This window comes from Pan paniscus, chromosome 7 (assembly GCF_029289425.2).
Source record: "Pan paniscus chromosome 7, NHGRI_mPanPan1-v2.0_pri, whole genome shotgun sequence".
Lineage (NCBI taxonomy): Eukaryota > Metazoa > Chordata > Mammalia > Primates > Hominidae > Pan > Pan paniscus.
In genome coordinates, this window is record NC_073256.2 from 113,916,004 (window position 1) to 113,937,854 (window position 21,851).

Here is a 21,851-nt window from a genome sequence, read left to right on the forward strand (position 1 = left end):
ACACTTGATCTTTTGTGTATTGAATTAACACTTGTTCTTGTCATTTTTATTACAACTACCGTATAAGTTTGGGCTGAATCATTTTATCAAACTCTAAATTTTTATCATCAAATGTGGAAGGCCTAAATCACCATCGCTGTCCTCAGTTTTCCAACCTAAAGGTGTTTATTTCCTCTTAGGGGTATAATACGAAGGAAAGTAGTGTCACCAGATCTCTTATTGGTGTTTTTATATTGGTGCCTGGGGTTTGGGTAGAGGAAGCAGCAGCAGCTGAGACTAGAACTGCAGCTGAGGCCACTTGGTAAAGAACTTTTTTCCAGGCTAAGGACTTTTGTTTTGTTTGTTTGTTTGTTGTTTGTTTTTTGAGACAGAGTCTCCTTGCTCTGTCTCCCAGGCTGGAGTACAGTGGCGCAGTCTCGGCTTACTGCAGCCTCTGCCTCCTGCAGCCTCTGCCTCCCAGGTTCAAGTGATTCTCCTGCCTCAGCCTTGCGAGTAGCTGGGATTACAGGCACCTGCCACCACACCCGCCTAATTTTTGTAATTTTTGGTAAAGGAGTTTCACCATGTTGGCCAGGCTGGTCTCAAACTCCTGACCTCAGGTGATCCGCCCGCCTTGGCCTCCCAAAGTGCTGGGATTACAGGCGTGAGCCACTGTGCTAGGCCCAACTAAGGAGTTTTTATGTCATCCTCTATGTGGCAGGGAGCCAATAAAGGCAGGAGAGTGATACGATGATGTTTGAGTTCAAGAACAGTCCCTCTGCATCGAATGGCTTCAAAGACACAGACGTGGGCAGTGACAAGGTCAGGAGGCCTTAGTCCAGGTCCAGGCCCAACATGATGAGTTAGCCAGAGCCGGGGGGCCAGAGGCAAAGGGGTGGAGATAGGAGACAAGTATGTATCTTGCCTTCCTTCTAGCCATTGTGGGTTTACACAACTGAATCAGATGTGCATTCTCCTCTGGGAATTTCATCTATGGAGGCAGTGTAGTGCTTCAGTTTCCCTGGCTGAATGTGGCATTACGCAGAACCCTCTGTCTGCCGCACATTTTCTTCTTGGTCGTACCTTGTTGCTTTCCACAGCCTTCCTTTGCTCTCCTGTATTCACATCTTGCATCAGCCAAAAGGGAAAGGTCTGAAAGACCAGCTTTGTTTTTCTCCCAGCTTGTACTCTGGACCCTGTTAGCCAACAGTATTGGCACTGCCTCACAGCGATGGTCAGTCCCAAATTAAACAGCCTCGTTATGACACCCTACAGCCAGGCTGCAGCTCTGGACTTGTGCTTCTGCACGTTTCCTTCCAGTTGCTTTCGTCCAGCGTCTCGGTCCCATTGAGTAAGGGAGTGTGTGCAGAGTATGTCCCGAGGTTTTCTCCTCAGTCAAGCAGACTACATTTCGCCAGGTGTAAAATCGGTAGTTTCAAATTCACCCCTTTTCATGGCCTTGAGGAGATGCTTGTCTCCTTGTCCCAAGGGAATATTGGTGCATAAATCATTTCCCGTCCTAGGCATGTTCATTCCAGAAACCTTTCAGAACAGAGTGTGGAGTCTTCATAAAAGGAATTTGTCATGAGCGCAGGGTTTTTTTTTTATTTTTTATTTTTTAAAGGGGAAGGCAATAGAGGTATTCATTATCTGCTACAGAGTGAAAAGGGCCCTGCTTTATGTTAAATTGGACTTTATGGAAAGATATTGGTAATTTCTCCTATGTTCTTGGTGCTCCTGAAATCAGAGTGGGAGAGAACTTTGATGTCAAAATTATTTTCACCACCCTGGATCACAGAGAAACACACTTTTGGCTGCCTTTAAACACATTAAACATCTGGTCAGCCCAGAGACCACCCGGGAGCCCTGTAGACCCCAAGTAACTGAGTGGCTGAGGGTAAGCCAGCTTCTCTAGACACACCCTGACTTCCACCCCAAGTCTTGTTGAAATACAGGCCTGACGGCTGTCCCAGGAAGTCAGTTGGCTTGTCAGGCTGCCAGTGTGGTTGAACGGTGAGGTGGCTAGAATTCTCTGGGAGGCATTTTTGGCCCATCTGCCTGGTAGCATGACAGATGTGTTAGTCCAGACAACTGGGTCATCGAATGAATTGAAATTCAATTTACACATAGGGATTAAGTATCTCAGTATTACCCTTGCCACATCAAACTTCATTGACAGAGCCAAGAGGAAAATGAAAGTCATTCAATGTTAAGAAAAGGGAAACAAGATTCTAACATGGAAAGGGAATGTTTTGCTTACTTTTAAGACTGTAGATTACTTAAATAGATGCAATGCAAGCTATAGGAGGTTTGGGGCAGATGGTCTCCTAGGCTTAAAATGGAGAGATTTTAAACTACGAGGATCCTGGAGGTCTTGTGACATGTAACTCTGAAACCTCAGTCCAAGGCCAATTTGGTTTAAGTAATCTCAGTCAAATATTTATTTTGTGTCCATGCATTTTGAGAGGGACAGAGAACACAGGTCATTCAAAACATGCCTTCAATGAGTCATACTCTGCTGAGGGGCAAGAAAAATACACATGAAACAATGAAAAGTAACAGTGAGGGTTTATGTCTTAAACTGTTCATATGCTACAAAATCCTAAAATAGTACTTTATAATTAGGAGGTGTATAAGGAGTGGAGAAGTCACAGCCTGTTTCATAGTAGACAGGATTTGAGAGAAGAAACCAGGAGGTCCTCCAGGGGAAGTAAATGGGACAAAGTTTAAGACAAGCAGGACGGAGAATGGCTTTTTCATGGGAGCACGAACGGTGGTTCAACCCAAGCGGTGTTTACTGAGCATCTACTATATGCCAGGCACTGTGATTGGGGGAGGGAAGCCTTGCCTTTAAAGGAGCTGAGAGCCTAAGAGGAGGCAGTTGATGATAGAGCTGTAGAACACAGGGCTCCTGACACAGTTCACAAGCTTTGGGAATTACAATCTGGAATGGTGATAGCCTTGGAAACCAGTGAAACAGGGTGGCGTCAGATTGCAGAGTTAAGCTCTGACCATTCTACTAGAAAAGTTGCAGCACACTCTTGGCTCAGGGTGGTCCAGGCCACTGGAACACCAGTCCCTAAGGTTTCAGTTCTCAGAATCCACCAGTGTGATAGCTCAAACAAAATAGATTCCCATGCTTTGCTTTCAGTTGGCACTGAGGCCTGGTGGAGAATGTGGACTCAGGTTTAAAGTGCTTTAGCCTTGCTAGCCAGCTGCTGAAACCTGAGAAAATAAAGTGGTACTGTTACGGAGGGTTGGACCTGTCCTCTTAGGAAGGTTCCAATCACAGCGACTGCTGGAAGAGAAAGTTTTATTTTAAGATTAAATCTAATGAAAGCCAGTGTAGTAAGGGAAACATTATTTTATAATTTCTGTTAAGAGCAAACATTCTATATGATTTTTAAAAATAGAGCAATAATGAGTGTTGCCTGTTTCCAAACAAGCGTTGTTTAAAAGCTGCCTGTCTGCTTTATTATTTTTTTCCTGGGCTTTTGCGAGATAATGGTAGTAAAATATCAATTTACTAAAACCATTTTTTAAAGTCTTATACCTCTACTCTGTCTCCAGTTCATGCAAGTTCTTCTTTTGGCAGGATTAGGTTGAATTTTAATACTAAACTCTTACTGAAGAGTTAAGAAGCTGTGGAACTGGTATACTTAGTGACTGATCCCTCTCCATATTAAGCGTGTGATTTGCTATTACCAGTTGCCAGTAATAGAAAAAGAATGTGCTCGTGTGGGTTTATCTGTATTTGTCATTAAGGCTTTGCTAAGCCAATGAGCCCTAGAAGCAGGCGTGCAGTGGGCTTTCTCCCTGTCGGGTGAGCCTCACAGGCGCTGCTCCTCTCCGGGCACTGTGGCTGGCCTCAGCACAGGTCTGGGCTGGGGTAGAAAGGCCTGCATGGCCTGAGGACCCGGGTGACTGGGGATCTCTCATCTGTAGCGGTAAAGTTCTGAGCATTGCCAGGCCTGCAAGCACTGGTAGGATTTGATGGATCCCTGGGTGATTATTTAGCCTAAGCTAAGCCGTAATACCTTTGCATACATCCCCAAGAAAGACCTAAGCGTTTTGTTCCCTTTCCAGTAAGGGAGTGACAAAGAGAATGCCCAAGATGGCTTATAACTAGCATTGGGATGGCTGAAAGTCAGGTAAGTTTAGTGGAATGCAACAAAATAAGCCCAAGGTAGGAGTTTAGATCTCTGAACTGTTTTCATTCTACTGGTTTAAGCTGTGTAGGCTTCCCTTGCAGGTTATTAGTCCGTGCTCACCTCTCAAATTGCTGTTAAGTTGTCAGGGTGCCTGAGGAAGACTGTGGCCAGAGATGTGGATTCAGACTACTGTGGGAGTGGGAGGGGTAGTCACTGCAGTATGTACCTGAACAATCAGGTATACAAGTGTGTTTCTTAATCTCTCAACATCCGGACTCCCTTGTCTTTCCTTTGTCAGAGAGCAGAGCTGACATCTGATAAAGACATGTACCTTGACAACAGCTCCATTGAAGAAGCTTCAGGAGTGTATCCTATTGATGACGATGACTACGCTTCTGCGTCTGGCTCGGGTAAGGTGGCTGCTTCTAAACACTGGACCTCATTCTCCAGGCATGCACGCACACACATTTTACTGCGCTTACTTCAAGGAGACAGGCAGGATGCACAGTGGTTAAGGGCACCGTCTTTGGAATCAAAGGGCCTGGGTGCTAATTCTAGCTCTCTCTGCCACTTACGCTGTGAGATCTTGAGAATTTATTTGCTGAGCCTCAGTTTCCTCCTTTATAAAATGGAAAGTAACAATAGTCCTTACCATAGAGTTGTTGTGAGGATTAAAAGGGAGTTGACACATCTAAAGCTCTTAGATTTGGGGACTTGGCACATAGTGCTCTGTCAACATTAGCTTTTAATCGTATTAAGACTTTCAGAGTGATGTCATGGAAACCACCCTTCAAGAAATCCCTCAAACACTGGTTTCATAAAACCACCTACCCTATGTTAAAAATTGTAGATGAGACCAAGAAGTTAATACGTTTTTATTCCTAGGGTATTGTAGGAGGAAAATGCAGCAGCCAAGTAAAATGATTATGTAGTGACATAATCAGATTCCTTAGTATATTATTAATAGTTATCTGTTACCACTCTAAGGCTACATAATAAACCACCCCAAAACTTGGTGGCTTAAAGTAACAGTCATTCATTTAACTCATTATTCTGTAGGTTGGTGATGTAGGCTGGGCTGGCTGGGCTCCCTCACATGTCAGTGGTCAGCTGCCGGTTGAGTGTACAGCTTTAGGTTGGGTTTGCAGCTTTCGGGTACTCATATCTCTGGGGCAGCTGAGCAGACTTGGGTCCTGTTCATGTGGTCTCTCATTCTCCAGTAGGCAAGCTATTTTTTCACAGTAACAGCAAGTAGAAGTGTGCAAAGCCTCTTGCAGCCAGGCCTTAGAACTGGGCACAGCATCACTTTTACTACATTTTACTGGTTGAAGCAAGTCAGAAGGCCAGAACAGACTCCACCTCTTAGTGAAAGGATTCATAAAGTCACATTTACAGAGGATATGTATACACAGATGATTAAGGGATTCTGGTCACATTTACAATCTACCATAATTGATGAATATTTCCCCTGTTCTCAGAATGGCCCCTATATGAGTTCATTCTCACCCTGCTAACAACACAGGGACTGGGTAATTTATAAAAGAAAAGAGGTTTAGTTGACTCACAGTTCAGCATGCCTGGGGAGGTCTCAGGAAACTTACACTCATGGCAGAAGGGGAAACAAACATGTACTTCTTCACATGGTGGCAGCAGGGAGAAGTATGAGCGAAGAGGGGATAAGCCCCTTATGAAACCATCAGATCTCATGAGAACTCACTGTCATGAGAACAGCATGAGGGTAACTACTCCCATGAGTCAGTGATCTCCCACCAGCTCCCTCCCATGACATGTGGGGATTATGGGAACTACAATTTAAGATGAGATTTGGGTGGGGACACAGCCAAACCATATCAACCCCCAAGAAGCTCAAAAAAAGGAAGAGCTTTCCACATACTTACTTAATAGTCAAGTGAGAAATTTGTGGTCAGCAGCATGGTAGGCAAGACTTATCCAGACCTTTTTTGCTTTAGGGTTTTTATAACAGATTCAACAGATTGTTAGATATCTATGTTCGGTATAACTTTTGTGATCAGATTGAGCTGGGCTTCAGAATGACCCAGAACAGATTAAAATCAGTTGTGTCTTTGGTAGAAATCTAGCCATGTAAGAGTGAATGTTTTAAGTTGAAAAGCAGAAAGTCTGAGAAAGACAAGAGAGGTGGTTGCTGACCTAGTAACAATGAGCTTACAATGCAGTCCTAATGTAGAAATAACTCTAGTTATTCTTGGGAGAGTGATATATATCACACACACAAAATGGGTGTGAAAAGAGTTGTTCTTATTGCCCACAACTCTATAAATATCTTTCACTCATGGCACCTCTTTTTTTTTTAGCACCTTAAGAGTTCTTTGTAACTGTCATCTTCAATATGTCCCAGGAAATAATAACTATGGACCTTTTTTGTTCCTACTTCGCAGATCTTAGAATCCAAGAGTTGTTAGTGGGGTGTACAGGTTGGCGAAGTCATTTTGCTGATTTGCTAAGGTTGACCTTAAGTCTAGTTTAAAGAAACCAGTATGCTTAAAGTAAGTTTTCTTTAAATTAAACTTAAGGACAGTCTTAGCAAATCAACACAATGACTTTGCCAACCTCTACAGACCCCCTGCCCCCATCCAGGTAAAAGAGAGTTAGGGAGGGTCATTTGAAGTCCTGAACCCACTGATGAGATAGATCAAGCTGAGGGTTAAACATGGGCCCACACTGCTTGTGCCATGGCCCTAGCCTTAGGCAGATCACTGCTGTGAAGAAGTGAAAGAGCTTCGTTCTTGACTTTGGAAACCACCTTACACTGAGCTGGGAGTGTTGTTTTTCAGCATGAAGCAGCAGTACTTGTAACTAAAATTTGTGAAGCTTTTAACTGTGTCAGAAACTACTCTAACCCCTATAACATCTCTGAAACGATAGATTCTATTAGTATTTCGATTATTCCCACGAGACAACCTGAGGCACAGAGAGATTCACTTGCCTCAGGTCACACTGTTAGAAGGTAATAGAACTGGGATAGTGAGAAAGTGAGGGAGTTGGGCGTGAGAGTGTGTTTTCTTTCATTCCTTTGCTGTGCTGCCTCCTTGTGTCATAAACCCCTTCTAGAATTACCCAGTTCCAGCTTAAAAACACCCCAGGGTTTGGCCAGTGTACCAATTGTCCCTTCTTTCATCCAGCTATCCAGTAGAAAAGCAAATGGATTGGAAGAAATGGCTGAAGGCCCAGAGGGGACGTCCTGGGCAAGGAGATAGGACTGTGTTCTATATGTGGGCTCAAGTATGGGCATAAGCAAACATGAAACCCTTCATAAGCATTTGCTGTGTGCCACACACTGTGCCATGCTCTTGGGGCACAGAGATAAGAAAGACTTGGTCTCTGTCTGTAGGGGACCAAGAGTCTAATGAAAGAAATACAAACATGAGAAATAATCATTGTGATACCCGGTGAGGGGTGACATAATATAGGAAAGGGCTGTATAACAAAAATGTAAGAGTTAAAATATAGACCTTTGGTTAAAGATGGCAGATCGAACACTACTACCTTTCAGTGTGCAACTAAATTGACGATAAAAGAATTGGGCATGAACTCATAAGGACAAACAAAACAGTAAAGGAAACAAAAGCCATGAAGTTTTGAAAGCTGGGAAGAAAATGAGCTAGTGGGGACAGACTTGGCAGGCTTCAGAAGGCCGAGTTAGTTAGCAGTGGGGAGAGCCAAAAAGCAACCCAGTTAACACAGCAGAATCTCTTGGGACCTAGGAATTGGTGGCATTCAGTGGAGGGTGAGAGTGATGTTAAACTCAGGATGATTGGCTGGAAGTCTGTTTAAGAAATAGATCCCCTGATTCCTTTCCTCTGTCATGTAGCAAAGGGGCTCATGTTCCCTGCCCTCAGAGGGAAACCTGGAGATTTATTATCTGGAGAGGGTAAAACAGAACCCGGGGGTATTTCAGGAACAGATGGGGCTGGGGGTACCTTATGTAAGACAGAGAAAATAAGTTCTTAGATTAAGAATAATTTAATATGGTGTGATCCCCAGTTGTCTTGTCTTCTCCCAGTCAGTTCCCAGAACACTGGCAGTCTGTCCTTTTACCCTCTGGGTAGGGGACTGGGAGGCTCCCCTCTGGGAAGCTGGACCAATTGAAAGAGAGTGGCATGGGAGCTCTCCAATGAAACGTACAGCTCTGTATTACAAAGAATAAAACTTCAATGAGAAATGAAAAATTTCAGTCAAGGGGATGATGCCTACATTTGACACACCTCTCCTGTGTGCTCAAAGCTTCTAGTCCTCTTTTCGGTGTTTCCCTCTTCAATATAAACAGGCAACCAAGGCTCCCCAGATATTTAGGAAAAACTTGTAACATGAGAGAAAGAGAAACCCCCAAATTGGGAGAGGACAGCCACTTACAGGAAGAAAAAAATTCACAGAAAAACATAGTAAATTCAGAGAGAAAAGCAGATGTTCGAACAATGGCACAAAAACAGGATACTATAAAACAGGAATGTTCTGAGACATAAGAGTTATTAAGAGTGTGGGACTGTCATGTCAAAAATGAAAAGCTCATTTGGAAGGTGAGAAGACACAGGATATTCATTCATTGAGGAAGTATTTCTTAATCTCTTAGTACATGGGGGAACAGGCACCATTCTAGGTTCTAGGGACACTTCAGTAAATAAAATCTAACAATGTTTTCTCTGGCGATAGGCTAATTGTATTTATTCCTTCTGTGTTTCCAAATTCATACATGCAAATGTATTTTAAAAAGTATTATTTTTATAAGTTGTCTTAGTCCATTCAGGTTGCTATAGCAAAATACTTTAGACTGGGTAATTTATAAATTTATTGGTCTCAGTTCTGGAGGCTGGGAAGTCAAAGATCAAGGCACAGCAGATTTGGTGTCTGGTGAGGGCTTTCTGACTACTTTTTAGATGGTGCCTTCCTGCCGCATCCTCACATGGCAAAGGGGACAAACAGTGTCCCTCAAGCCTCTTTCCAAAGGGCACTAATTCCATTCCATGAGGGCCCTGCCCCCATGACCGGCTCATCTCCTAAAGTCCCTCTTCTTAATACTGTTGCATTGGAGATTAGGTTTTAACACATGGATTTTGGGGAGACACATTCATACCATAAGTAAAAGAAAATGTTATTTTTAAAAAATAAGGCTGGGTGTGGTGGGTCACGCCTGTAATCCCAGCAGTTTGGGAGGCTGAGGTGGGTGGATCACTCGATGTCAGGAGTTCGAGAACAGGCTGACATGGCGAAACCCCATCTCTAATAAAAATACAAAAATCAGCCAGGCGTGGTGGTGCATGCCTGTAATCCCAGCTACTTGGGAGGCTGAGTCAGGAGAATCACTTGAACTCGGGAGGTGGAGGTTGCAGTGAGCTGTGATTGCACCATTGCACTCCAGTCTGGGTGACGAGCAAAATTCCGTCTCAAAATAAATAAATAAATAACAAAAAAAAATAAGAGAATGAGCATGGGAACATAGAGACAGAACCGGTGCCCTGATGGAGAGATCAAGGAAGGCTTCAGAGAGGGGGTGATATTGATGCTGTACTTGATAGTGAGAGCAGGAGTTTCCCAGATGGAAACAGGCCTTGGAGTAGTCTATTTCAGACAGGGAGAACAGTAGGACCTGAAGGAGGAGATACTCAGTGGGGCTTCGAGATTTCTGGTTTGAGCAAAAGAGTTAATGTTTTTAATAAAGATATTAAAAGCAGCAGAGCCATCTGAGACAGATTGCCCATCTGTCTCTATCTTTTTTTTTTTTTTTGAGACAGAGCCTCACTCTGTTGCCCAGGCTGGAGTGCAGTGGTGGTATCCCAGCTCACTGCAACCTCCTCCTCCCAGGTTCAAGCGATTCTCCTGCTTCAGCCTCCCAAGTAGCTGGGACTACAGGCGCCCACCACCCCACCTGGCTAGTTCTTTTTATTTTTAGTAGGGATGGGGTTTCACCATGTTAGCCAAGATGGTCTTGATCTCCTGACCTCGTGACCCACCAGCCTCGGCCTCCCAAAGTGCTAGGATTGCAGGTGCGAGCTACTGTGCCTGGCCCTGTCTTTAACTTTAAAAGTGCCAGCTTAAGGGGGATTTTCTACGTTACAAATCTCTTCCCTCATACAGATTCATCCCACTTCTAGGTTGATGACTCATATTGGTAACTCTTGTGAAACAAGAGGGTCTTTAAAAGCCCTAGACTGAAATTTTTCATTTCTCATTGAAGTTTTATTCTTTGTAAGAAAATGATTCATTGTAGGAACAAATTAAGCATATTATATGTAAAATGTTGATAGATAATTAGGTCACCTGATAAAACAGCATTTTATTTCTGGACCCATCATTATTAATGACCTATATTTACGTAACAGTTTATATAGAATGCTTTAAATATGTATCATGTCTGTTAGATATGTATCTGTGATATATATGTACCTTCGTGGGTTAGTTATTATTAGCCCCATTTTACAAATGAAGAAACCAAGACTCAAGTATTACTTGCCTAAGAGTACAGAGCTAATAAATGCCAGAACCAGTACTAGGTTTGTTTGCTTTCTTAATACCAAACCCTGTATTTATTCCAACATGCCCTGCCATTTCTTCTGTATAATAATGAATATATATGTTTTGAAATTAAAGGAGACAGTTGATAAATTAAGAAATGAACCGGCCAGGAGCCGGGCACAGTGCCTCATACCTATAATCTCAACACTTTGGGAGACCCAGGCAGGAGGATCCCTTGAGCTCAGGAGCTCGAGACCAACCTGGCAACATAGTTGAGACCCCGTCTCAACAACAAAAAATAATAATAATTTTTTTTTAATATTAGCTGGGCACAGTGGCACATATATTTAGTTCCAGCTACTCAGGAGGCTGAGGTGAGAGGATTGCTTGAGCCCGCAAGTTTGAAGCTACAGTGAGCCATGATCGCACCCCTGCACTCTGGCCTGGGTGACAGAGCAAGAAAAGAAAAAGAAAGAAGTGAACCATGGCCATTGCACATGTTTCCAGCATGTGTTGCTTTCCCACCTGCTTATTACATTGATGCGATTCTGTGGAAAATACCCATTTTCTTTTGTTTGAGGAATTTAGAGGTATTTATCAATTTGTTGTCCGAGGAAGCCTGGTTAGTTTGAGTTACAGAGTTGGAGTTTGTTTCAGTTGTTACAAATTTGACAAATGATCAACTTAAAAGGAATGCTGTATTTGAATGTCAGAAATTCTCAAATGCTATTCTAGTGAAAAGGCAACAACAACAAACAAAAATCGTGCTCAGGTAGAAAGTCACTTGTTGAACAAATACCAGATCAGAGCCTGTTATGTCTTAGACACTATGTTAGGCACTCAGGGGCCTATTAGGAAGAAGGCAGGTACAGTGGTTCATGGAAAGGTCACAGTGGCTTGGATTGCAGTGGTGGCCCTGGAACTGTAGAACGGTGTTAAGAGTGGAGGGATAATAAGAAGATAAGATTGATAGGACTGGATAATGGATTCAAAAACAAGGTAAGGAAGAGGAAGTCAGAGTTCTGGTGTGTAGGAACAGAGGGCTTCAGTCACTGCAAGGTCACAGGAGGAGAAGACAAAGGGACCATGAGTTCTGGTTTGGACATGTTCAGAGGTGTGTTGTACCTTTGAGTCATTCAAGTGAAAATGCCAGGAAGGCCACTGGATATGTGACTTTGAGAGGGGTGGTAAAAGCCGATGATGTAAATTTAGGTATCATCTGTACTTAACTCATCATTTATTGACATTGTGGACATGGATGAGGGAGAAAGTGTAGAGGAAGAAGAGGCCTAGGGACAGACCTTCAGATACTCTTTGATATTTGATGTTCAGGTAGAGGAGGATAAACCAGCAAAGGAAACTTAGAATAGCCAGAGAGGTGAGGGGGAAGCCAGGAACTCTTAGGAACCCAAAGAAATAGGGTTTGTCCGGAAGCAGATGGCACTTGACAGTGTGCAGTGGTGCTAGGAAGTTCTTCTACTAGAGGAAGGCGATTCTGAAGAGTGCCATTGGGTGCTGTGGATACTGGTGACCTTAACAAAACAGTATTAATAGTGATGACAGGGAAAATGCTCCTGGAGGGAGTAGAATGCAGAGTGGAGAAGATGATGAGGACAAGACCTAGTGAGTATCCACCCCCATTGGAAAAATCTGCCTGTAAAACCAGGAGAGGGCCAGGCACGGTGGCTCACGCCTGTAATCCCAGAACTTTGGGAGGCTGAAGCAGGTGGATCACAAGGTCAAGAGATCCAGACCATCCTGGCCAACATGGTGAAACCCCGTCTCTACTAAAAATACAAAAAATTAGCTGGGTGTCGTAGCATGCGCCTGTAGTCCCAGCTACTCGGGAGGCTGAGGCAGGAGAATCACTTCAACCTGGAAGGCAGAGGTTGCAGTGAGCCCAGATTGTGCCATTGCACTCCAGCCTGGTGACAGGGCAAGACTCCATCTCCAAAAAAAAAAAAAAGAAACAAAACAAAAACCCAGGAGAGAGGGCAGGAACTCACATGAAATAAGGAGTCAGCCATAGGAGAGTTTTCCTGTTTGTATTTTGTTTTGTTGTGGGTTTTTTTAACTTTTATTTTTGGCAGAGTCTCACCCTGCCACCCAGGCTGGAATGCAATGGTGTGACCTCTGCTCACTGCAACCTCCACCTCCAGGTTCAAGTGATTCTTCTGCCTCAGCCTCCCGAGTAGCTGGGATTACAGGCGTGCGCCACCACGCCCAGCTAAATTTTTGAATTTTTAGTAGAGATGAGGTTTCACCATATAGGCCAGGCTGGTCTCGATCTCCTGACCTCGTGATCCGCTCTCCTCGGCCTCCCAAAGTGCTGAAATTACAGGCGTGAGCCACTGCACCTGGACTGTTGTGTTCTTAAAATGGAAATGGAGCATGTTTCAGTGTAGATGGGAAAAAATCTTGTCAAGCAGGGAGAAAAGGAACATGCAAGTGAAAGAAGGGCTACTTGAATGTTCAGGATAATACTATTAAGGAAAAACTTGCTAGACTACCCACAGACACCTTTGAAATCACTTATTCATCATGGTGAAGACCACAGGAAGCTTTGTGCTGAAGTCTTAAAGAGCCAGCATTTTGAAAGAACATGATTCTGTCAGTGTCAACGTCAGGCAATAGTGCCTGATAATGGAGACATCTGTGTCATGATTGCCATGCTCAGTTCATCTTCACTTACTTTTCCAGGAGCTGATGAGGATGTAGAGAGTCCAGAGCTGACAACATCTCGACCACTTCCAAAGATACCGTTCACTAGTGCTGCTCCAAAAGTGGAAACCACGACGCTGAATATACAGAACAAGATACCTGCTCAGACAAAGGTGCGTTCTGTTTTCCATTGCATTGCATTATCAGGTTATTACAAATGCTTCACTTTACTGACTGTACACAACAGTCCCTTTTGTATTATTTTCTTCTTTTTGGAGCTACCCATCATGAACTATGTACACAACAGTTCTTTTAAAAGGCCCCACTTAAAATTGTGTAAGGACAAATGGTCCTCAGGTGGTGTTATAAATGGCTCTTCCTTACTCTTTTTGATCATTTTGGCATTTACCCAGTTATAATTTCTGTCATCCAGGCTCAAATTATATACAACTATTTTTCACATGGCCCTCCTTCTTAAGGAACGTCTGAAGCCCAGTTAAGAAGTAAAGCCCTGTTTCTTTGGTTTCCTGGTTTGTAGGTTACGTAATTAGAAGACTCCAGGTCACGTCTTGAGGTGGTCCTAGTCTCACTAAGTCATTTCTCAGTCTTCCTAGGCCGACCATCAGTACTATGTAATCCTTGACCTCTCTCGATGATGATGAACCTGGGTACATCTGTATATATTCATTTTGAGAGCTGACTTATTAAGAATAAGGTCTTTGGCCTTAGACCTGAGTAAAGTGACCAGCTAATGAAAACTTGGAGCCTGTGATTTTGACCTCGTTAATATTGCAGTTAGCTGACCATCCACTAATAGGTAACCCACTGAAGTTAGAACATGCATATTAAAGTCTGGCAAAGACCTAAGTTTCAAATCCTGGATCCAGTCACGTTTCTTAGCTTCTGAACCCATTTCCTATGGGCCTTGAAGAAGATGAAATGTGAGTGCATGTAGCATGGCACCTGAGACCTAGTCACCATTCTGTAAGCATTAATTGAATTGGTGGAGCAGAAGAGACCAAGCCAATTCACCAAATGAGCATGTGTAATAACTGTAGTGGTAGACTTTGCAATCAGTGCAGGGGTAACATATGGCTTAAGAAAACTCAGAAGCACAAGCATCCCCTTTTAGAGCTCACCCATCTGTTGATTAGAAATGAGATGCTGCCAAGCTTTAGCAGCAGACAGGGTATGGATATGGAAGGCTGTTTGATGAAGGTGGCGACAGGCCTTCCTTGGAGTAAGAATCATCCCGTCTTCAGGCAGGAATGCATGTGGGCTTTTCTTACCCTTGCCCCAGAGTACCTTTGTTCTTCCTCCTCCTCCATCCTCCCAGTGCCTGTGACTGGAATGGTGAATGGCACCGCTGGATGGGTTTCTGCAGATGTGGAACAGCCAGGAAGCCAGCCCTGTCCAAATTGAAGTGCTTTCTGTAGGACCAAGAAGGGTCAATTACTATTAGTGGTAGACTTCACAAGCCAGGCGGTAGGAAGGCAGGGAGAGCCCTATGAGAACTGAGACCGACTCACCTGGCATGTGCTGGATCCATGCATAAAAGCTACTGTATCAATGTTTCAGCTGAGTGAATGAAACAAAAAAAGAAAGGGAGAAATGAAAAGTGCAGGTGCAATTGGTGGTACGATGACTGCCTCAGAGTGTGTGTGGCACAATTAGCTACTATTTACTAAAGATGCATTTGGCTCTTACCACATTTTTATTTGACCACTTCTCTTGACTAAATCCGTTGAAGTCAGAGACAATTAGGACTCACTAGCTTGAGGGAAGAAACTCTCCTGGGTGAGTTTTGGCTTGTAGTGATAGAGAGTTCTATCCTAAGCAAGACTTAATTTGACATAGAGTTCTGTCTGGTTTGTTGACTACTAATTTAAGTTTTTAAAAATTGGTTTTAAGGAAGTAATTGCATCAGATCGAGATAAAAAATATAGAACTTTGGCAGGTGAATTTAAAAATTAAGGAGCCCAAAAGATTTTAATACATTTATATTCTTACTATCATTTGTGTTCAATATAGTAATAGTAGAAATTCATCCATTTATAGGAGATTTGTTGAGTGCTATTCATTATGTGTCGAACACTGTTTGCAGCACTGATAATGATAATATTGATCATGAATAACATGAATAATAATGATTAAATTTTTCATTTTGCTGTTTATGTGGTACAGCCGAATTGAACATTGCCTCTAGGATACCATTAGTGTAGATTTTGCTTTTCAATTGGTCTCACAGTGGCATTAATGTCACTGTTACAGATATCCTATCTAGTTTGTTGTAAATTTAAGTGACTAAAATGCAAAAAAGGGAATCTCATTATTTGTTTGAGAAGAGCATCACTCATAAGCTTTTACTTCTGTTCCATTTCCATGGCATCCAAACAACCAGACATGGATGTGGCAGATCTTTACTTGGCCTCATTTAATCATTCCTGCTGTCTTTTTGCAGATTCATTTTGCACATACATTCATACAAGAGTGAAGGTATTTCAGATTAGTTCCATATTACAAAATGGTATCTTCTTAGTCAAGCCTTTGCTTCCATACGATAAAACATTTTGACTTAAAAAATGAATTTTCCACCCAGAGCCGCTTGAGGCTTGTGCACCTCCAGCTGCAGGGCGGCTCCAGTTCTGTGGAGTCCTTCAGTCCCCACACTCTCAGATCCCTGGATTGCACGCTTTGTTCAGCCTGCCGGATCAGAAGCTGAGTCAGAGGAAACTGAAAAGATCAACTCTCTTAAATGACTTTAGGGACTCAATCACATGGTGAAACCATATGATTTGTAATAATAATGGGACAAAGATGATATGGATATGGATGAATTAAACTCAGTCTCTCATACAGTAACTACTTAGGTCCATTTCATTTCTCACCAGAACTTGTTTACCTCTCTCCCTAGTCACAAACCTGAGTATTCACCTATTTGAGATTTCTCTTCCCTTTTCTAACTTGTAATAGTAAAGCAGTACTAATGAGCAGTGAAAAGGTTTCTAGACTAGAACCCAGATAATCCATTCTCTGATCTGTTGTCTGTCTTTCCACCGGCAGTCAATTAATGATGGGCTTTTCATGAGAAGAATAGAAAAAACTCAGCAAAAATACTGCCAATGAGCTGCTCTCTTCTGCTTTACTTTGGTACCTGAAGGCCTGGGAAGGCCTGTCGTATTTCCTTCTCTCATAGTAATAGAGAGGACCGTGACATTTTCAGTGCATATTGTGCACCAGTGAAATGAAATTTCTCTATGGCCTCTGCTTTTTGTAAGTCATGGCAGGTTGAAGTTTAGGTAGTACAGGGTTTCTTGCAATTTGGGAATGACAGTTACTCTTTATTATACTTTATTACTTACCACCTTCAGTAGAAGTGTAGCGTTCTGCTCACTGAGACAGGGACCTATTGATCTTACATACCCTAGAGTACAAACGGATCCACCTGGTCTAGCTTATGGTCCTTCCTAGCAGTGAGGGTGGCCTTAAGGTGCAGAAAAGAAGTATGATGTGGTCAGGGTCCCACAGGAGCTACTTGCACAGCCCAAGAAGGTGAGGTCTTTTCTTCTTACACTCTTTAAGCTTCTAGACTTAACTAGCAGGCCGCCATTTTGGATGAACTCTAGCCTTCAGAAAGCAATCAATTGCTTTGCTGAGCCATGGTATGTTAGACTCTGTGGAGTCCTAATGAAGATGGTAGGAAGCTCTCAGGAACTTAGGAAGAGTAGTAGAGCTGAGAAGGATTATTGTCTGCAGTATTTTTTTTGAGACAGGGTCTCACTCTGTTACCCAGGCTAGAATGCAGTGGCACAATTATAGCTCACCGCAGCCTCCAACTCCTGGGATCAAGAGATCCTCCACAGGTACACAGCACCATGCCTGGCTAATTTTAAAAAATTTTTTGTAGAGACAAGGTCTCAGTATGTTGCCCAGGTTGGTCTCGAATGATCCTCTCACCTTGGGCTCCCTACCCAGCCACCCTTAGCCTTTAAACCTCAATGAAGTTGACAGTGTTTTCATCAGTGATGTCGGCCGACAAGAACTTCAGACTGTTAGAGAATGAATAACTCCTTTGAATGGGACTTCTCTAACCCACTGGTTCTTAAACTATGGAATTGTCTGGAGAACTTAAATAGCAATAAAAGTCAGTGCCAGCTACGTAGTGCCCTGTATAGCTCAGTAGTGAAGGAGTAAGGAGAACTGGGGCAGTGCTGTTGGGTTGGAGCAGTCAGAGGGAGATGGTGACCTGAAGTCAGACCAATTGAAATGGAACCTCTAGTAGTAGGACTGTATTTTTTTTAATGCCTTTCAGGTGATGTGGATCAGCGTAACCTTGGGTGATTCACATAAGATGGCCAGTGATGGTGCTGAGAGTTAGAAAGGCAAGAGATAATTTCTGTGTAAATAATCCTGGGGTTTTAGTGAGGTAAAAGGTCAGAGAAGGCTTCATTAAGGACAAACAGATAGTAAAAGAAGTGCAACATTTGGACTGGGGATAGAACTGCATGAACTAGAGCAGAGTTCCCCACCCGCTTCTGGGGCCACGGACCAGTAGCGGTGGCCTGTTAGGAACCAGGCTGCGCAGCAGGAAGTGAGTGAGCATTACCACCTGAGCTCCGCCTCCTGTCAGATCAGTGGAGGCGTGCCATTCCCATAGGATCTAGGAGCACAAACGCGATTGTGAACTGTGCATGTTGTGCTCCTTATGAGAATCTGAGGTGGAATAGTTTCATCCCCCCTCCATCCCCCCCACCCTCCCATTCATGGAAAGATTGGGGACCGCTAAACTACAGCACAGATACTAAGAATCATTTTTGATAATGAAGAGGTGGTGGAAATGGCCTCACAGGGTTTTCTACTGGGAGTAAGTGGTGGGTTGGGTGAGGACTGGAAGCTACCCAAGACGTGCTGTTCTGAGGTCGATGCGGGACGGGAGCTGGGCTGTGATGTGCTGGCCACCTGAACGAAGCTGTGGAAATGAGAACCCAAGGGAAGAAGTTAATGTGAGAGCAAGATGGGAGGCAAATTGACAGTGCTGTGACATGGCTAACATATGATAGAAAATGTGCCGAAATAGATAACTTGGTAACACCCCAAAATACAGCGCCATTAATGGGAATAGAAAAGGAGGCTGATCTGATTCAGCAGTGAATTAATTACTACTTAGACTTGATGAGTAGAGTTAAAGGTGGCACAGCCAACAGTTAATGTCCTGCAGGCTGCTGGCTTGTTGGGAATAATGCTGACTAGAGATGCGGCTGTGAGAGGTATTCCCATAGATTTCTACTTGAGCATTGTGCAGTGTCCGAGACCCTGTGAGTGTCGTTCATTAGACAGGTGAGGAAATCAAGGTGGAGAAAAGAAGTATGATGTGATCAGGGAGGAGCTACTTGCACAATCCAAGTCCCCGGAAGTCCTGGTCCAGGGTTTGCTGAAGGTAATATGACTAGGGGGAAGCATTAGGAGTAAGGCTTGGGGATTGCTCCCCACAGAGTGGGGACAGGAAAAGCCCAGTCAGGCGTGAGAGAATATCTGAAAGGGAACTTTTGTCATAGTGCCCTGTGTAGTTCAGAAGTGAAGGAGCAGGAAGAATTGGGGCAGTGCTGTTGGGTTGGAGCAGTCAGAGGGAGATGGTGACCTGAAGTTAGAAGAGTGGTGAGAAAGTAGAAATCTTAGGAAATGTCCACTAAAACAACCTCACCATGTCCTTAGGATTCTTATGAACTCACTAGCTCTCTGACTTGCCTGATCATGCGATGGGTGTTGTGCAAACCATGAACTACATGAGTCCATCATGACACTCACCCATTGCTATAAACACACAAGTGATTATTCCAGTTATTTCCTAAACTCATTCTTTGGGGGAAAAAAAAGAAATTTTGGAATATACTCATCTATTATTTCTTCTTTCCAGCACATTTTCTTAAATCAGTGTAATCTTTCCCTGTTTCCCATACCAGTCACCTGAAGAAACTGATAAAGAGAAAGTTCACCTCTCTGACTCAGAAAGGAAAATGGACCCAGCCGAAGAGGATACAAATGTGTATACTGAGAAACACTCAGACAGTCTGTTTAAACGGACAGAAGTCCTAGCAGGTGAGTAGCCTGGTGGGCGTCAGGTGGGAGGGTGCCCACATAGGCCTCTGTTAGTCTAAGTGATATTCAAAAGTGCAGCAAAGCTTGCTGTCATCTTTCTGCTGAAAGCAGTCTTGTGGGTGCTTGCTTCCAGAGCGAGAAGCAAGAGGCTCAGCAAACATTGTCTTTATTGTCTGCCAGCTCCCTCAACCTACCTCTTCGCCAGCCATCGGGCAGGGGATAGGAGGTAGCCTAAAAGAGGGAAAGTTAACATCTGAATTGATCCAGAACAACTGGATGTAGAGAGATGGCAGAGTGTGAAGATCCATCAGTCTTGCTCACAGGCATTCTACATTTCAAAATAAAGAGAACGAAAAGTACTGCCCAAAGTGTTAAGAACGTTGTTTCTATTTTAACTTAATTGGATGGAAGTGCAAATATTTTAAAGGGGAAAACTTTCAAGATTTAGGAACACTTGATAGTCTCAAATCCAAGAATAGAAATAAATTTGCATGCTTTTTTTCATGTATACTCTTTAAAATTTTAAGTCAATTATACTATGTTTTGTGTTGAAAAAAAGCAGTTAGAAAATTAAAATATGAAATGTGAGTTCTGAAAAGACAAAAGTAGTTTTCAAGTATGGAATTAGTTAAGATCAAGGCCAGATTTTTCTTATCGAGGTTTTTGGGTGGTATTATTAACACTAACCAAAGAAATTACTGTACCTTCCTGAGGAGTTTCAGATTTGCATAGTTACCAGGTTGCTTCATTGAATCCAGCTTTTTTTTTATTGGGGTTTTCAAATTAAGCCTTTTATAAAAGTGTAAGTAGATTAGGCTTGACAATAAGCTAATGTCTGCAACCCTTGAATCTCTTCTAAAGTAATCTTCCTTTTGGTTATTTCAGCTGTCATTGCTGGTGGAGTTATTGGCTTTCTCTTTGCAATTTTTCTTATCCTGCTGTTGGTGTATCGCATGAGAAAGAAGGATGAAGGAAGCTATGACCTTGGAGAACGCAAACCATCCAGTGCTGCTTATCAGAAGGCACCTACTAAGGAGTTTTATGCGTAAAACTCCAACTTAGTGTCTCTATTTATGAGATCACTGAACTTTTCAAAATAAAGCTTTTGCATAGAATAATGAAGATCTTTGTTTTGTTTTTTTCATTAAAGAGCCATTCTGGCACTTTAATGATAGAATCCCATTGTATTTAAAACATTTCATGTATTTCTTTAGAACAACATAAAATTAAAATTTAACATCTGCAGTGTTCTGTGAATAGCAGTGGCAAAATATTATGTTATGAAAACCCTCGATGTTCATGGAATTGGTTTAAACTTTTATGCGCAAATACAAAATGATTGTCTTTTTCCTATGACTCAAAGATGAAAGCTGTTTCATTTGTGTCAGCATGTCTCAGATTGACCTTACCAAGTTGGTCTTACTTTGTTAATTTATCTGTTGTCCCCTTCCTCTCCTCTGCCCTCCCTTCTTGTGCCCTTAAAACCAAACCCTATGCCTTTTGTAGCTGTCATGGTGCAATTTGTCTTTGGAAAATTCAGATAATGGTAATTTAGTGTATATGTGATTTTCAAATATGTAAACTTTAACTTCCACTTTGTATAAATTTTTAAGTGTCAGACTATCCATTTTACACTTGCTTTATTTTTCATTACCTGTAGCTTTGGGCAGATTTGCAATAGCAAATTAATGTGTAAAATTGGATTATTACTACAAAACTGTTTAGTCATATCTATCTAATCAGATCTTCTTTTGGGAGGATTTGATGTAAGTTACTGACAAGCCTCAGCAAACCCAAAGATGCTAACAGTATTTTAAGAAGTTGCTGCAGATTCCTTTGGCCACTGTATTTGTTAATTTCTTGCAATTTGAAGGTACGAGTAGAGGTTTAAAGAAAAATCAGTTTTTGTTCTTAAAAATGCATTTAAGTTGTAAACGTCTTTTTAAGCCTTTGAAGTGCCTCTGATTCTATGTAACTTGTTGCAGACTGGTGTTAATGAGTATATGTAACAGTTTAAAAAAAAAGTTGGTATTTTATAAGCACAGACAATTCTAATGGTAACTTTTGTAGTCTTATGAATAGACATAAATTGTAATTTGGGAACATAAAAACTACTGAATAAATCATGTGGCCTAATATTGAAAATGTCACTGTTATAAATTTTGTACATTTTTGATCAAATGTACATCTCCCCTTTGGTAACGGCCGTCTGCTCTCAAGGATGACGTGGGTTTGATTTCTAAGTGTTTCACAGCGTCTGTAAATCAAGACCAAAGAGCCTGTCGATGAGACTGTTTATTACCAGGTTCACTTCTGAATTGGCCAGAGGAAATCTGAATGTATTATCCTGTGTGTGTCTAGGTAGAGATATTGGAAGGCTGCCAGGGAATTTCGAAGTTTGCAACCTTTATAGGATAACTGATGGCAATATTAAGACAGACGCCTGCTTTTGCAAATAACTTACAAGACTATAAA

At 42.5% G+C, this 21,851-nt stretch overlaps 1 protein-coding gene across 1 annotated transcript in view; it reads left to right on the forward strand.

Annotated features, from left to right (window-relative positions):
- Positions 1-21,521, forward strand: part of SDC2 (syndecan 2) — a 114,804-nt gene extending 93,283 nt beyond the window's left edge. Inside the window, exons 2-5 of the mRNA XM_014345985.4 lie at positions 4,429-4,540; positions 13,320-13,453; positions 19,241-19,376; positions 20,262-21,521. Of these exons, the coding sequence (XP_014201471.3) occupies positions 4,429-4,540; positions 13,320-13,453; positions 19,241-19,376; positions 20,262-20,425 (546 nt within the window). The 3' untranslated portion in view covers positions 20,426-21,521. The remainder of the gene's footprint in view (positions 1-4,428; positions 4,541-13,319; positions 13,454-19,240; positions 19,377-20,261) is intronic.
- The last annotated feature ends 330 nt before the right edge of the window (positions 21,522-21,851 follow it).